At 57.1% G+C, this 17,122-nt stretch overlaps 2 protein-coding genes across 6 annotated transcripts; one reads left to right on the top strand and one right to left on the bottom strand.

Moving 5' to 3' along the window:
- Positions 1–1,044: 1,044 nt before the first annotated feature.
- Positions 1,045–1,927, top strand: COX6B2 (cytochrome c oxidase subunit 6B2; the record flags this gene model as incomplete). Its single annotated transcript, XM_081030967.1, has 3 exons — positions 1,045–1,150; positions 1,674–1,774; positions 1,874–1,927. The coding sequence occupies 3 exons, from the start codon at positions 1,045–1,047 to the stop codon at positions 1,925–1,927; spliced, it is 261 nt and encodes an 86-aa protein (XP_080887093.1).
- A 4,208-nt stretch (positions 1,928–6,135) lies between these two features.
- Positions 6,136–13,314, bottom strand: KMT5C (lysine methyltransferase 5C). 5 transcript variants are annotated; one of them, XM_081031813.1, is made up of 9 exons: positions 13,181–13,314; positions 11,430–11,683; positions 11,020–11,281; positions 10,663–10,772; positions 9,860–10,023; positions 9,681–9,700; positions 7,708–7,844; positions 7,439–7,620; positions 6,136–7,302 (listed from the first exon to the last, which is right to left on the bottom strand). In XM_081031813.1, exons 2-9 carry the CDS (start codon positions 11,672–11,674, stop codon positions 6,791–6,793), a joined length of 1,632 nt encoding a protein of 543 aa, XP_080887939.1. In that variant the 5' UTR covers positions 11,675–11,683; positions 13,181–13,314; the 3' UTR covers positions 6,136–6,790. The 5 variants fall into 5 exon arrangements, with proteins under 5 accessions (XP_080887939.1, XP_080887940.1, XP_080887938.1 ...); XM_081031814.1 differs by having other exon boundaries at positions 11,116–11,281; positions 13,248–13,309; XM_081031812.1 differs by having other exon boundaries at positions 11,116–11,281; positions 13,181–13,304.
- Between the last annotated feature and the right edge of the window lie 3,808 nt (positions 13,315–17,122).

The raw sequence follows: 17,122 nt of genomic DNA, 5'->3' as shown, positions 1-17,122 counted from the left end.
ATTTTGTGATGTGTGTTTTCCAACTACATGTCTACCTAAAGAGGGGAATCAGAGACCCATCTCTGTCCATGTAGTTTGCCAGAAGGGGAAGAGGGACATTGATAGGCACTGGTGTAGGACATGGGCACAAGAGGGGCTTCTAAGAGGAAGAGATGCACTTAAATGCTGGGGTGAAGGATCCAGAACCAGGCTTGATACTCGGGAGGCAAGAGGTTGAGACATCTTGGAGGCAAGTGGGGTGGGGCTAGAGGAGGCGGGTGGGAACCAGGGTTTCAGCTCAGGTTTGTGGGACCCTTCAGCAGGACTTAGTTCAACACATGTTTACTGAGCGTGCACTGCTCTTTTTCCAGCAGACGTGGTTCTCAGCACCTTCAGTAGCAAGATGCGAGGGACTCAACCTCAGTCGCCAAAGTTTCCAGAGGAGCCCAGCGTGACCAGGTAATCCCTGAGACCCTCAGACCCGCCTTAGACCTGACACAGGGTTCAGGAGCCCAGACCCCACCTGTGCTCTTTGCTCTTCCCTGCAGGCGCCAGGTGCTGTGCTCCTCTACTGTGAGAAGTAGGGTGCTGAACAGGCCGTGTGGGGGGAGCTCTCTCTCCCGCAGAGACCAGAGTTACCTATGCATTTATATATTGGGGATCGGGGGGCGGGCCCGGGGAGAGCCCACGGGGTGGCCCTGCTTCCCAGAAATTAAAAGGCTGAGTCTGGGACTCGGCAAAAATCTAGCAAGCCTCGGTGCCTGTGTGTGCGCTGGGACCCCGGGAGAGAACCTCGGGGTGGAGGCGGGATGGGGAAGGCGGAGTCCCAGCCAATCCAGCCGGGGTTCGTGTTTTACCTGGCCTGGGACCCCACAGACTCAGAAGCGAGGGGCACCCCAGACGGAGCCATAAGCACAGGCGACCAGGTGACTGCGCTGACATTAGGTTTGGTGAGGACAGCACGGGACGGATCAGGTGCTGGGTTTCGGGGTGAGGATCGGAGCGAGGGGAGTCCCCTGGGCCCCACGGAGCCAGTCCTCCCCACAGGAGGTGCGGCCTCGGTAGATGTTAGACTGTGAGAAGCACCCCAGTGGGCGGTGGCGTACGCCGCCCTTCGACCCACGCTTCCCCAACCAGAACCAGACCCGCAACTGCTACAAGAACTTCCTGGGTGAGCCCTCGCCGGCAGGTTAGGGGGAGCGAGAGGAGACGGGGGAGGCAGCGCCTAGTCCTGAGGGCCGCGCCCCAATTCCTGAGGACGTGGAGTAGAGACGGTTGGGGTGGAAGACAGAGTGGGACAGGATGGAAAGGAGGCGGGGTCTTGCCTGGAGGGGCGGAGCGAGCGATGTATAGGCGGGGCCTAGTGGGAGTGGGCGGGACTAAGGCGGTAGGGGCGAGGTAGAGAGAGAGCGGGCCTGACCAGGAGTGGAGTGGGATCTATCATTGGAGGGGGTGAGGTCTGGTCGTTGGTGGGCGGGGCCTGTTCTGGAGGGGCTTGATAAGTCTTGGAGGGAGGGGCTGAGGGAAAGCGCGAGGGCCGGGCCTGGAGTGAGGGGGTAAGGATAGACTAGGAGGGGCGGGGACCGACCTGGTGGTGGGGCCTGGTCTGGAAGGGGCGCCGCCTGGAGTGGGAAGCTGGGTGGGGGGCGGGGCCGCCCTGCGGCTGTCGCCCACCGCCCCGCCTTCCCCCGCAGACTACCACCGCTGCAAGAAGAAAATGAACCGCCGCGGGAAGAGCACGCAGCCCTGCGAGTACTACTTCCGCGTGTTCCACTCGTTGTGCCCCATAAGCTGGGTGAGCGGGCGAGGGGGCGCTAGCCCTCTGGACTGGGCGCGGGGTGGGGGCCCAGCTGAGGTGAGCCGGCGCTCCAGCCTGCCTCCCACCCCTCCTCAGGTGCAGCGCTGGACCCAGCAGATCAAGAACGGGAATTTCGCGGGCAAAATCTGACTACCTGAGCTCTGCTCCTCCGGGAGATCGGCCCCAGTGGCCGCGGTGTCCCCCATCCACTCCTCTCCCAGAGACCCGGCCCCCCCCACCCAGTCTCTAAGCCACAAATAAAGCTATGTTGTTGCCACTCTTTCTTTTCTTTTTTTTTTTTTTTGTAATAATTTATGTTGTTCGGCTAATACACTTCCCATTTTCTTCTCTTTTTTAAAAAATATTTTATTGGGGAATATTGAGGAACAGTGTTTCTCCAGAGCCCATCAGCTCGAAGTCGTTTTCTTCAATCTAGTTGTGGAGGGCGCAGCTCACTGGCCCATGTGGGGATCCAGCCCACAACCCTGTTGTTCAGAGCTCCTGCTCTAACCAACTGAGACATCTGGCCGCCCGGCTGCTGTTTCTTAATGTCTGGCCAGTGTTGCGTGGGCGCATAGGGAGGTCCTCCCTATGTTTGTGCCCTGGACCCAACGCTACTGTTCTGACGATGAGGGACGGGAGAGGACTGTTCTCCATCAAGGATGGGATGGAGGACCGACAGATCTCTAGGGTAAGAGCAAGCCAACCCCTCCCGCCCCCTTCCCACCCTTTAGCAGGTAGCAGCCGCCAGTCCAAGGTCCGCTTTGGCTCTCCAGATGACAGCATTTGCCCATCAGCATTGCTCCAAGATGCTCCTACCTCTCAATCCCCACACCTACCTGTCACTAAATCCTCCATCTCCTCCATCAGGATCCTCTTCCAATCTTACTGGACCTCCCCCACTCCTCCTGGGTTTCCTGCCCCTGCTGTACCCAAGTCCTGAGGAGGGTCATTTTGGGTCACCCAGCGCTGACCCCCATCCTTCCCTCCCCCGCTTCAGACCCTTTCCCAACTGTCTGTCACTCCCCTACCCCCATATGACTCCAGTTCCCTCCCAGTACATCCTGCCCCGTCAAGGGGAGCCCTCCCAACAGGGTCCTCTGCACTCCTTGCTTCTGTCCTTTCAGCACCTCATCCACAGCCAGGAGCGGCCTTCTCTGTTTTCTAACGGCCCCCTCTCCAGACACATGCTACTTCATTCCCATCCCCCACCCCCGCAGACCCCTTCCTGATTGAGCTTGAAGGTGCTCAGAGTTCCGTCTGGATTATTCTTTGCTCCTGCCCCATCAGGCACTGGGCCTACCCTCAACCAGGCTCCAAGGTGACAATGTTGAGATTTGTTCTGATTAGCCCCTAGAAATGTCACCTCTCCAGCTACCTCCATCCCACCCCCCAGGCTGAGGAGTGACCCTTGACAGAGAGCAGAGCCTGGGATCCTAACCTGGTTCTGCCCCAGATGGCCAGCTGTGACACCTGGGCAAGGAAGGGTTGAATTTCACTGTTTCTGCCTGAAGCTTTCAACCTCCTGGGGCAGCCTGGACCCCCAGACTCTGCCTGAAGCTGTCTCACAAGTCCCGTTCCACCCTGGGGGTCAAAGGTGGCTATTACTAATCATAACAATTTGCTGCGTGATGTTGGACAAGCCTCTTGACCTGTGTGCAACTCAGTTTCCCTAGCTGTAATGAGCTGATGCAGAATCCCGGGATAAGGAGGGACAATGGGAGGGGCTGATTGAGCTCGGGAGGGCTGGCTCCATCCGGCTCCCCCACTCCTCTTGGTGCCCTTGTCAGCCCACCCAAGGCAAACCCCAGCTGTGCCACCTCCCTGATGGCTCCATCACAGACCTTGGCCCGAAGGCTCCCTCTATCGGACTACAACCTGAGAGGCAGGGGGCCCAGCGAGGGGGCAGGGTGTGCACTGGCTGGACAGGAGGAGGACCTCCCCAGAGTCTGGCCTGCACAGAGGCAGAGCTGCTGCAGGAAGGAAGCAGCGGTGCCACGCGGGTAGGGCAGCTCTGAGTCACAGAATGGGGCTGACAACTGTCTGAACACTCAATGAGATCACCCAGGTAGTGTCCGAGCACAGCTCCCGACACCTGTGCAGCCACCACCAGACTCTTGACTTCACCTGGAGTGCATTTTTGCCCCATTGGCCAGCAGTCCCTCCCAGTCTTCCTCCTTCTTTCCCTCTTGGGCCCTCGGTCCTCCCCACCATCATCCCTCTATCACTTTTGGGACATTCTTACACTCCTAGTCTCCCTGCGACCATCACTGCCCTATGGATGCCTGAGCCTGGGCCCAACCCATTTAGCCTCCCAGCACGAACTCCGGGCCCTAAACTCTGGCTCCTAGGCCAGCTTTGCCTGTCATGTCTTGAAACCCCAATGCCAGCCTCACTGTTCCCCAGCAGTCTCCAGGTCAGATGAAACTCAGGCCACTCAGCTGGCTCCCCACCACCCCACAACCTGCATCCTTGCCCTCCCAGCCACCTCCTCCCCTCTCCCCTTTCTCATCCCCTCCTCCACTCCTCCCCTCTCCCCCAGCCCCACCCACCCAACCTCACTCCATCCCTTATCCTCCTCCCCTCTCTCTGCCATCCCACCCTCAGAAACAGCTCCTTCCTCCCAGACTGCTGACAGATGTTTCCAGATGCTTCCTGGTCAGAATCACAAAACTCCTTGGCTACCCTTCGCCCTTTGGTCCAAGATCCTTCAAGGCACCCTCTCCCTTTCCTTTCCTCCAACCCAATCACCCCATTACAGTCACTGCTTTCCCTCGGTCTCCAGTGGGCACAGTTCTGGCCTCTTTCCCATCCCGAGGACCCCCAAACCTGGATGAGCTCTGGGAGTGGGTTCCAATCGCAGCCCTGCAGCTTACCAGCCACGCGGCCCTAAACAAGAGTCCTGATGCTCCCGCCCCATGATCTGCCCATCTAAAATAAGGCGGTAAGAATCCCTAGCTTCGCAGGGCTGGGGGTGGCTGATGCTGTGAGTTACAAGTTAGAGCTGTGCAGCCCCACAGGTGTGTGGGGTCTCTGTCTACGTAACAGTTTGAGGCACTCGGCACCAGCGTGGCCCCATTCTGGTGCCTGATACTGCACTGGACAGTGGGAGTGGCAGCCAGGATGACCAGCCCCTCAACAGACTCCAGGAGCTCAGTGTAAAAGGGACAGAGAGCACCCCCAAGGGGAGAAATGGGGTCCAGGCTTAGGGCACCCTGCCTGGACAGCACAGGGCTCCCAGTCACTGTAATCATTTCCTTTCTCCTTCCTTTGCCTCCCAGGCACCTTCCCTAAATTCCTCGCTCTGGCCCCCACATGTATGATGGGGTTCTCATTGGCCTTGACCTTCTGAACCTCAGACACACCCCTTGACCTGGGTTTGGGCGACTACACTTGCTGACCCGGAGGCCCCCTCTCTTATTTTTAACATGAGGGAAAAAATGAATAGGGTTCAATAGGATTTGCACGGGAGGTATATTTTTCTCGTTCCCAATGAAACAGGCTGTATGTAAATGAAGCGAATTCTAAGTAAAAAGGCTACCTACTCTGAGCCACCTGGATCTCCCTGCCTGTTCACTGTCTCCTCTCAGGGCCCCCAGGTCCCTCAAGCACATGGCCGGGCCTCCTAAACCTTCAGGATAAACTTTTCCAAGGCCGGCCAACATGGAGGAGATAGACGGGGGTCTGCGGCCTGCCCTCGCAGAGGCCTTAAATGAACAAGAAAAGAAAAAAGTCCGCAAGATGCTCCACGGAGAGGCTGCTACAGCCTTCACTAAATGCTAGCTGTTAGTATTTCCTTCTGTAAAATGGGGGTTGAGGTGACGATTAAGAGACAAGAGCATGGGGGAGAATGGTTAGCTCAGTTTGTTAGAGCGTGGTGCTAATAACACCAAGGTTGCTGGTTCGATCCCCACATGGGCCACTGTGAGCTGTGCTCTCCAAAAAAAAATAAAAATAAAAAAGACGAGAGCAAAATCAAGATATTGAACTGGATCTAAAGACAATTGAGACGATTCCTCTGGTCTGAGCCAGGCCTACCACGATGACACAGGTGAGGTGTGGGAGGGGCACCTGACTCTGGAAAGGGTGACCAAGCCCACATGACCTCAGGCAAGTCACTGTTTGCAGGGCCTGTTATCTCCTCTGAAAAATGGGGAAAATCCCCTCCCATTGGGAGGGTGGTCAGAAAGAGTTCTTCTCAGCATGATTCAAGGGTCATCACCACTCCCCCTCTTACAGCTCTCAGGCCCAAAGCCTGGGCTTCCTTCTCCAGGCCTGGCCACCCCCAGCATGGCTGAGGGTCAACCTCCTGACAGACTCCCCTCAAAACATCAATCAAAATGAAAATCTCCTGAGGGTGCTGCTTATAACAAGGTTTTAATAAAATAAAAAGTTCAAGTGCTTCCAATCCCCCAACATACCCCGTTCTGGTGTGGGGGAGGGGAGGGAGCCCCCACACCCCAGTAGCACCAGGGATAGCACCACAAGAAAGATGAGGTTGCACCCGGACTCCCTGAGACCCAGGGGGATGCTGAGGACACGTGGGCACCCCCCACCTTGCCCTCCACCTCAAACAGTCCCAGAGCTGAGAGCAAATTTACTCCCCTCCAAGGGGCAGTCTCCAGAAAGTGCCACCCCAAGTCAGTTCCCTTTCCTCCTGAGGCCTGGGCTTTTGGGGAGATGCCAGGGGTGGCCCCCACCCCTTATGGCTTTGCTCCCTGGGCAGAAGGTGGGTGGGGAAGAAACAGCTCCTTCAGTCCTGAGCTGGGGGAAGAGGGGACGGCAGCAATGGCCAGGGCTCCCTGACAGGGCGGGGGTGGCTCAGGGGACAGCAGTCACAAGAGTCAGGGGTCCAATCCCTGGGGGTGTCCAAAGCAACCTGACCCCGGGAGAGAGATGTGCTGGGGTCAAGGGTCAGCTCCTTCCCAGAGGTCCAAGAGCTCCTTCTGGAGGTTCCACAAGCCCCCGAGAACTCAGGCTGGGGGTACTAGTAGGGCTGCCCTGTCCAGCCCATCATGGCCCATCACTGTTGACATCTAGGTCGATGGAGCCATGGCTGACCACCAGCCGCAGGCGCTTGGGTGGGGAGAAGGGTGCAAAGGCGAGGGCCTGCTTGGGGATGGGGATGGGGATGGGGCCTGGGGTCCCGGTGGGGACTGGGGTGGCAGTGGCAATGGCAGGTGGGGTTGGGGCCACACGGCTCAGGTCCACACGTACCACGTAAGGCAGCCCGTAGCGCCGGGCCCAGTGCCAGTCCTGCTGGGGGGCCCAGCAGGCACGGGGGGCTGGGCCTAGGGCCACCAGGGCCTCTGCCTGCAGGCGGCAGCGTGGGCCACAGCCTCCCCACCTGTGCAGGGAGACGCGGGCAGCACGGAGAACAGGGTGCATGGGGGCCCGCCGGGGCTGGGGTCGACGACGCCTCCGGGCGCGTACTCGGAGCTGGGGCTGCAGCAGCCACGGGAGCCAGAGTGGCGAGATGTTGGGGCGGCTGCCACAAGCCAGGGGGCGCAGGGGCTGGCAGGCAGCTGTGGAGGCCGTGGAGGGAGAAAGGGTGAGCAGAGCCTCTGGAAAGGGGAATAGCTCCTGCTGGGGCCACCCCCCAAGAAAGGAGGACAGAGAAAGAGTCAGGATGGACAGGAGGGGGTCCCGGACTGTGCTCACCACAGAACAGGTCCCTGCGCAGAGAGGATGGGTGGGCACAGGCCCACGGGCCCAGCAGGGCTTGCCGGCTGCCGCCTAGGCCCTGCAGCATCCTCCGCTTGGTCTCCCGGAGCTGGTACTTGTCCAGGGGCCGTGGTGGCATGTGCTCCCTGGGCCGCAGGCGAAAAGCTCCTTCCCCTTTCCTGGGTGGAATGCGCCCTGAGGTTGCACTTTTGGGTGCAGGGGTTCCCTTCCTGCCCCTGCTCCCCGCCTTCTCCCTCCATGCTCACCTCTCGCAGGTGTAGCATTCACAGTGCTCATTCTTTTCGCCAAAGAAGCCTTCGCCATAAAAGCAGGTCACCTCATCCCCAGGCTCGATGTCCCGGAGCACCTTCACACAGGCTGAGTTCCCATCTGCGGGCACAAACTGGGGGCTGGGACGCTCAGTGTCCATGCCAGCTGGCAACCTCTGGCCTGAGGGTCCTTCCCTAGGAGGGGCAGTGACTGAGCCCCTGCAGAAGTGCCACTGTGAGGTGGCCCACCTTGCCCAGGGCCTGCTCTCCTGTCACCCCCTAACCACCCACCAACGTGGCTTCCACCCCCTCTGTAGGACGGTGCTCCAACACCACCCTAGCACACTGCACAGTGACTACACCCTTGTTCTGGCTTCTGTGGCCAAGTCCCACCCCCTGGCAGACCCCTAAGTGGCTCCTTCCCTCCCTGACAGTCTGCATCTTGGCAGCTGCCCCTCTTCCCGGAGGCCTGTACCCACTGCGTAGCCTCAGTCTGGAATTGATGCCCCACAGCCCCTAATAACCTGCCTGTTCCTGCCTCTGCAGTCCTGTCTGGGAAGGGTATGATTCCTGTCTGTGGGTCCATCTGTAAATCCATCCGTCCACTGCTCACTCTAGACTGACACAAGCCTGGGAGTGGCTTTAGCTGCCTACCTGACCCCAGGCCAATGCCAGTGCCTCCCAGGCGCACAGTGTCTTGCGTCCTTGTGTTCTCGGTCCCCGAGGCCCTACCTGGAGCCAGCCCCTCATCCCCTTGCACAGTGACACACCAGATGACACACCAGCCTCTTTGCGGCTGTCCTTCCTCCAGTCTCTCCCTTCCTACCAAGCCTCCAGTGCACCAGGCAGCGCATCTGAAAACCAAGCTCCCTGACACAGCAGTGGACAGTCACATGGGCAGACCCGGGCTTGTGTAAGGCACAGGAGACCGGAGTCACCACACCTATGACGCCTCTGACCCTCCAGTGTGAGGTATCCCGTGTGGGGTACCCTAATGTGACTGTTTTCCTTCAACACCTAAGAAAATCCTACTCTACCTTCAAAGCCTGGTTCCTGTGTCCCAGGTGGCTGTCATCTGCCTTGGCACAGAGCCTCTCATGGAGCCTGGCCTTACCCAGGCTGTCTGCACAGTGTCTTACCCAGCGTCTGCACACAGAGGCAGACCAAGGCCGCACATCACCCTCCTGAAAGCCAGGTTAAGGGGCATGGAGATCACAGGAACACTGACAGACATGAGTGTGCCCCGTGTACCTGACCTCACACCAGCCCAGGAGGCAAATTCTCACCGTCTCCGCTCCGAAAAACCAGGATCGGGGACTGGCGGAGTCAGGACTCAAATCCCATCCTAATTCCAGAGCCCAGGACCCGTCATGCCTTGGGCTCCCGCAGATACAGGAGAAGGCCCACACTCTGGCCTTCCCGGTTGTCTCCCTTCCATTCCCCACCCTCCCAGGCTCCACCACAGAACCAGCGGCCATTACTGCCACCTGGCTCCCAGCCTGGCCCCCTCTGTCCCCTCTGTCAGGAGCCCTGCCTCCCAGAAGCTCTCTCTGGCCTCACCCAAGGGGGCATGAATCTGCAGGTTCCTGCCACTCACTGCCCTGCTCCTGCTATCACAGCTTCACAGCTTCGGCCTGTGGGCATCTCCCTGAAAGACCTAGGGTTCCAGGCACAGGGTCACTTTCTGTCTCCCCATCACCACACGCCCCTCTCTCACTGGCTCAGCCTCCAGCTCAGTTCAGAAAGCACACTGTCAGCAAGTGGCAACCGGGGTTCCAGTGTGACTCTAGCCAAAGCTCCTTCCTCCCTCTCCTGTCTGACAGCCCCCAAGCACAAACACCTGAAAGGGTAGGAAAGTGCTCTGTCCGGTAGGGAGACAGCAGACAGTTTCCAGCTATTCACTGAACATGAAGCCCTTCCCCACCCTCATTTCCCTTGTGCCCACTCCTCTGGGGATCTCCGGGTCTCACCTTGCAGTTGGGTTTGCAGTCTGGAGCCAGTCGGGGGGCAGGGGCAGGGAAGAGAAGAGACTTGGGTGAACCCAGCAAGAGGGCAAGTATGCCACCCCTCCTCCCCCTACCAGGCCCTGCCCCTGCCGACTCACCCCCCTCTCCCCGCTACCCTGTCCCGACCCCAAGGACAGCCATACCGTGGTTGATGAAGGCTGCTGGGCCCAGCCACAGCTGAGCGCTGCGCTTGCGGGTGGAGTACATAATGCTGAAATCATTCTCGCCGGCCCTAAGCAGCTCCTCGTCTGCCTCTCGCAGCTCTGCGATGCAGCCCACCAGCAGCTCCAGCTTCTCATTCTTCTTCCTGCCGGGCCAGGCTGGGGCCTGTGAGCAGTGCCTCCCCAACCACCGCCACCGCCGGTCACCACCGTGGTCTGCCTCCCAAGTCTCTCAAACCTACCCCCAGTGCCTCTACATTTGCCCAGCTGGGCTTCCTGCTTTAGCCCACAGCAAGAACAGCACCTTCTGCCTGCTGACAGCCATCCCACAGCCCTACCTTCTGCCTGGACTCCACTCCCCGGCAGCCCCCCTTCACCAGACACTCCAGCTCATCCTTCGGTTTCCAGTTTAGGCCTGGCTCCCCTAAACACTCAAAATTCCCTGGCCGACTCCTGGAGCTCGGAGCAGCTGCAGTCAGTATCTGTGTGTCCACTCAGCCTGCCTTCCTGCTACACTGAGTGCGGGCAGGGCTTAGGTCAGGGGAAAGAGAGGACGGCACAATCCCGGGCTGAGGGTCAGGCCTTTGGGAATCCTGGAATCCCAGAGCCACATGGGAGGGTGTCTCATCACTCAGCAGGGTAAGAGCAAGGAGGGTCTTCGGGACTAGGCCATGGCCTCCTCAGTGGGAACACAGACATTCCCCCTCATCCTTCAGAAGGGAGAGGTTTCCTCTCCCAGCAGACCCAGGGAGGGGTGCCTCCCATCAGGAGTTCTGCCCTCTTACCAAGCTCGGGTAGACACAATCTTGGCTCCATTCGTCTCCATGGAATAACGGGTACAGGGCAGGATGGTAAAGCCGCTTTCAGGCAGGAAGGCACGGAGGTAGCGATAGATCTGGGGGAGGTGAGGGGGTGGGCGGGGTGAGGTGGTGGGGCAAGGTCGTCCTCAGCCCTCTCTCTGCTGGGCTCTAGTCCTGCTCTGCCACTGACTCGCTGTGTGGTCTCGGGAACTCACTTCCCCTCTCAGGGCCTCAGTTTCCTCATCTGTCAAATGAAGAGGTCGGACTCCATCTCAGAGGGCCACCCAACTCTCCTTTCCTAGGATTCTCTGAGCCCCCGCCTCAGATGGTCCCAGTAGCTACCAAGTCAGGGAGTCCTGGGGACTGTGCTGAGGGGCACAGTTGCTGGGGATCCGAAGAACACGTGGGCTGGGTTGGGGGAGAGAAGGGCACCCTCACGTGGGTCTTGAGGGCAGCCTCCTGCCGCGGGCCCCGGCTCTGGAAGTAGTGGGCCATCCAGCCTCCCAGCGTCAGGGCCCGGTATGCAGCCTCCAGGTCCCGCTGCCTCAGGAAAGCCTCCAGTGCAGAGCGCAGGTGGTGCTGTCGCCGCAGGGGGGGCACAGGGCTGGGGGAGAGGGCACGCCTGGGTCCCAAGGGCCTTGGCCTATTCCCTCCTGGCCTTCCCGGGCCCCACCCCCACCCGCACTGGGGCTGCAGGGGGTGGGGGGGAAGGGAAGGGGTCCCGAGCCCCAGTCCTCTCCAGGCTGCCTCACCTGACATTCATCTTATGGGTGCGAAAGCCCAGGTAGGGGTCCAGGACGAGGCTGGTGGCGAGGTCGTCGTTCTCACACAGTTCCCTGGCTGTCACTCTGTCAGGCCCCATGGTGCCCCATGGACCATGCTGCCTCCAACCGAGAGTGGGGAGCACAAAGCAGCGGCTGGGGCCGTGCCCTGGGCATGTGCTTTCTCCACGCCACTTATAAGTTGTGCAGGACTTTGTCAATACCTTCCGTCTCATCTATAAATCCTGGGGAAAAGCAACACTGACTTCACAGGGCTCAGTGCAGGTGAAATGCAACAAGTATCTCCGACAGTGGGGAAGCCCCCAAAAGTCCCCCTCATTAATATCTCCTTCTCACGTGGACACAAAGCCCCCAGCATACACACACACACACACACACACACACACAAAATGTATGCGCGCGCATGCGTGCCAGCCTAGAAGAGGCTGATTTAGTGGCCGTCTGGGTGACCCTAAGGGCTTAGCCCTGCGGGAGTTGGGAGTCAAGGGACCCAGCTCTACCTATGGCTCTCACTAAAAAAAAGTCAGGGCATCCACCCCCACTCCCCCAGGTCAGACTGTTCCTCCGCCCGCCCGCCCGCAGCCTTCACCTCCCCTCCCCAGCAGCCCTGGGAGTCGTCAGGAGGCCCTGGGTGAAGCCCCAGGCAGCCTGGGGGGGGGGTGAAGGGAGGGAGGGTGAAGCAGGGATCCTAGCACCTGCTCTCTCTCCAAGGATTCCGGGGGAGGGGGACTCAGAGGACAAAGCGGGGCGGGGAGTAGGGAGAAAAGGAGCGGTAGGAGAAGCAGAACGGATCCACAAAAAGGGGAGAAAGAAGGGGATTCGCAAAACAAAGCCCCTAACCCTGACCACAGAGAGCCTACTGGGCACATACACCACGGGGTTTCATGGAGAGTCAATGGGGGACGGCAAAGAAGGGGGAGCTAAGAGTTCGGGAGCTAGAGCGGCTTGAAAAGAGGGTATGGAAAGACAGGAAGACTGGGGACAAAGAGGGGGCGCTGCGGGACGGCGCTGGGACAGGGCAGAAGCTGCAGAGGGGCAAGTGAGTGCAGACAAAATAGAGGCCGCACGGAGGGTGGCTGGGGCAGGGAGGGGGGCGGACAGAGGGCTGCGGGAATGCTTGGGGATCCAGGGAGGAGCCCAGAAAAGCCGCACAGGAGACTTGGGTTGCAGGGAAAGAAAGCAGAAGAGCCTGGGGATCCAGGGAGGGTCCTGAGAAGGTAGAGCCGAGCCTAGGGGCCCAGAACCGGGCTTGGAAAAGCAGGCGAGGGAGGGGAAGTCCTGGGTCTACGGGGAGGAGCGTAGGAAAGCCGAGAGAACCTGGGGTCCACGGAGGGCCCCGGATAGGCAGCGAGGGTCCAGGAGGAAATTGGGGGAAGCAGACAAAGACCAGGATAGGCAGTGAGAGTGCAGGGGAAGGGCCTGGAGTCCAGCGAGGGGAGTGAGTCCGAGGGCGCGCTGAGGGTCAAGGGTAAGGCCTGGCGCACGAGGGGGTCCCGGGAAAGGCCCGGGGGTGCCGGAGGGCCTGGTGAAGAAGCACAGGGACGGCTGCGGGCCGAGAGCCGCAGGAGGCTCGCCGAGGGGCCGAGAGACGTGGGTGCCTGCACACGAGGAGGGGAGGGAGGGGCGGGGGGCAGTCAGGGCTGGGGGAGACCGGGAGCCAAAGCGGCGCGGGACCAGGGCCGAGAGGGGGTTCAGAGGTCGGGCCCCGCGCCGCCCCTCACCCGCTTCTCCTCCTCCTCCTTCTCCTCCTCAGGCGCCCGCGACGCAGTCGCCACTACCTCCCACTACCTCTTCCAGCTCTCGTCAGACTCGGTCGCCGCGCCTCTTGTCTGCCCAACCGGGCCCGCCCCACCACGGCCATTGCGGCATCCCATTGGCCAACGCCGCCGCCACTTCTCAGTTGCTGTGGAGCTTGCTCTGCTCCTATTGGCCAAGTCCTACTCTGCCCCTCCCCTCTCGCCCCCCGTCAGTGCCCCAACAAAACCCCGCCACGCCCGCGGTGCCCTCCTGCGCGGCCAACTGCTGCCATTAGCTCCTGCTGCTGTCCTTCCGTCGCTGCCATGGAGATGTAGCCCCACCCACAACCCGAAGTCGGCGCCCTCATTGGCCAAAGCGCCGTAACTCGGGTTTTGGTAAGGTTATTCAGGTCCAAGTGAAAAGAGGGCGGGCTCTGCCAGCTCCAGAATCCGTAAGTGATTGGCTGGCCTCAGAACGGCTCATCCTTCCATTGGTTAAGGTCTCCTCCCGTCACCACAGTGTCGCGACCTCCCTATTCTTTTTCTCGGGTGAAAGCTGGAGAGAGAGTAGGAGGGGTGAATGCGCGCACCTCCATTCCGCCGGGAGAGGCCTGCGGTTGCCAAGGCGACAAAACTTTATTGACAACCTTCCCCGGATACAAAGGACTCTCATCCTTCTCTCCCCCAAATACCCCATTTAATTTTGGGAGTATCCACAATAACACGCTGTGGGTGAAGGGGTCCAAAAGAGAAGTGGGGTCTTTGGAGAAAGCCCTGACTCATAGGACCCTCCCATGGGACACCCACCTCTCAATTGGCATCATCTCCCCCCATCCAATCACAGAGGCAGAGATAATTAGCAATTAGTCATAATTATGCCCAGAATAATAAGCTCCGTACTTGGGGGCAGCAGGATGGCTCAGTTGGTTTGAGCGCCAGCTCTCAACAAGGTTGGCGGTTCTATTCCTGGTTCTATTCCTGCAAGGGATGGTGGGCTGAGCCCCCTGCAACTAAAGATTGAAAACAGTGACTGGACTTGGAGCTGAGCTGCGCTTTCCACAACCAGATTGAAGGACAACGTCTTGAAGCTGATGGGCCCTGGAGAAACACACTGTTCCCCAATATTCCCCAATAAAATTTTTAAAAAAATTTGTACTTGGGTCTTTGTTTGGTTTACTGTTATATATTTTTGTATCCTGCACGTAGTAGGTAGTTTCTCTGTGATTTTGCTCTGTGACGATGGGAAAGTGACTTGTCTGTCCTCTTCTGGGGCTGTCTCGCATCTATAAAACAAGGACCACACTGCTCCCTCTCTGAGGGGTCCTTCTTAACACCCTCAGGTGTCCTCCGTCAGTGCTTCCAGTCTCTCATCCTCTGTTCATACTGTTCTTTCCCCAACTGAGACTACCTCTAGTTCTGAGACACCCCCAAATAGGGATGGCCACAGCTCCAGAGGAGAGAAGCAGCCTCAGCCAGAGAAAGGGAGCCGGCAAGCAAAAAGGACTCTATACAAAGCTTAGCTGTCCAGAAAAGTCCTATCAGTACGTCTGAATCTTAAAAGATTACACCTTTGACTCACTTGTGTACATCCAGAGAAACTCTCACAAATGTAAACAAAAAGATAAGCACAATAATGCTTGCTACAGCAGTGGGTGTAACCGCAGAAAAACTGGAAACGGCTTAAATGTGCACATGAAGAATGGATCAATGGATCATGGCATATTCATACAGGGGACACCATAGAGCAGAGAAAGAAGATGACGGGTACTCCGTACAACAAGCTGGACAACCCACAGCATATGCTGCTAGTTGCAGAAGTCTGCATAGTTGATGCAGAAAGTTTTAAAACACAGAAAACAAGGGTTCTGTGTAGGTACATGTAAATGCACAAATGTGCAAGGGTGTGATAATGGTGGGGGAGGGGAGCCTAGTGGTGACTCCTGGGGGTCAGGTGGTACGCATGCATTCAAGAAAGCAACTCAAGACACTGTTATTTGTCTTTTTGTTTATTTGTTATGCCTGGAGGTGGAAACCATGAGTTCATTATATTCACTAACTGTTCTTTTTCTACGTGTCAGAAATATTTCATCATTCAAATAAATGTTTGACCTACGAATTCCATTTCCAGGCTTTTATTCTAAGGAAATAACTGGACAAGTGTTAAAATATTTATATATAAAGATGTGTGTCTCAGCATTGTTTAAAAAACAGAAAAATAGGAAAAGCCTGAATGTCCAACAATTGGTTGGATCAATTACAGCATATCCACCAGGTGCAATAACAATAACAGCTCTTCGAACATGCCTGTCACTTTGCAAATAGCCTTGTGAGGGAGGGGCTATTACCCCCTTTTTACAATGAGCAATGAGAGAAGCTGAAACTGGCCATCAGACTCTCAACCTCTGGGCTACATCGTCCACACAGGATCCAGCTGGTTCTCAACCTTCAGAGGCACCTCACAGGAGGAGTGAAGTGCTGACACATGCCACAACACGAATGAACCTGGGAGACATCACGCTAGGTAAAAGGAGCCAGACACCAAAAGTCACAATTGGAATGATTCCATTTCTAGGAAATGTGCAGAATAGGCAAATCCATGGAGACAGGAAGCAGATTCCTGATTGCCAGGGGCTGGGGGGAGGTGATAATGGGGAGTGACTGATAATGGGGATGGGGTTTCCTTTTTGGATGAAGAAGTTCTGGAACTAGAGAGTGCTTGTACATAAAGCCATTAATTGTACACTTTACAATGGTTAAAATGGCAAATGTGACATTATGTGTATTTTACAATCGAGAGAGAGAGAGAGAGAGAGAGAGAGACAGAGAGACAGAGAGAGACAGAGAGAGAAGAATCACCGCAGAAATATAGTGTAAATATAGATTCCAAGACTCAGCCTACAGAGGGCACGATCCAGGATTTAATAATGAATTATTTTAGGATGGTGCTACCTCAAGTGTGGGCCCATGGACCAGCAGCTTCCAGCAGATCACATCGGCGCTGGGTAGGAATTCAGAATTTCAGACTGCAGCCAAGACCTCCCAAATCAGAATCACCTAGATTGGTGACTGGAATGTCGTGGAATGTTTGGGAAACATGCCTTAGAAGATTCTTTTGCAAGTGGCTTCCTCAGAGAGCACATTCACAATCTGCAGGGACATCATGGGCTCAGTAACCTTAAGACGATGCATGGCTTATTATTAAAAAGAAAGGCTTGTTATAAAACAGTAAATTCAGTATGGTCATATTTTGTGGGGAAAGGGATATCTATGTATGTACAGATGGTGCTGAAAAATGTATACATATTTTAACAAAGAAAAACTGTATTAAAATTGTAATATTCAAGGGGGCCGGCCCGGTGGCTCAGACAGTTAGAGCTCCATGCTCTTAACTCCGAAGGCTGCCAGTTTGATTCCCACATGGGCCAGTGGGCTCTCAACCACAAGGTTGCCAGTTCAATTCCTCAAGTCCCGCAAGGGATGGTGGGCAGCGCCCCCTGCAACTAAGATTGAACATGGCACCTTGAGCTGAGCTGCCGCTGAGCTCCTAGATGGCTCAGTTGGTTGGAGCGCTGTGCCCCCTGCAACTAGTAACGGCAACTGGACCTGGAGCTGAGCTGAGCTGTGCCCGCCACAACTAAGACTGAAGGGACAACAACTTGAAGCTGAATGGCACCCTCCACAACTAGGATTGAGGGGCAACAACTTGACTTGGAAAAAAAGTCCTGGAAGTACACACTGCTCCCCAATAAAGTCCTGTTCCTCTTCCCCAATAAATCTTTTAAAAAATTGTAATATTCAATATATAAGGGTAACAAAGGATGGATACAAGTCATGTTTGACTTCTGCAATTACAAGAGGTGTTCAAAGTGGTTACCGTCAGCGTCCAGACTCTTCTGATTACTGGTGAACTAACTACTAATTGAGCAA

This window comes from Rhinolophus hipposideros, assembly GCF_964194185.1.
Source record: "Rhinolophus hipposideros genome assembly, chromosome: 21".
NCBI classification, from domain to species: Eukaryota; Metazoa; Chordata; class Mammalia; order Chiroptera; family Rhinolophidae; genus Rhinolophus; species Rhinolophus hipposideros.
The sequence above is the reverse complement of the archived record's forward strand: the minus strand, read 5'-3'. Positions and strand labels throughout refer to the sequence as shown.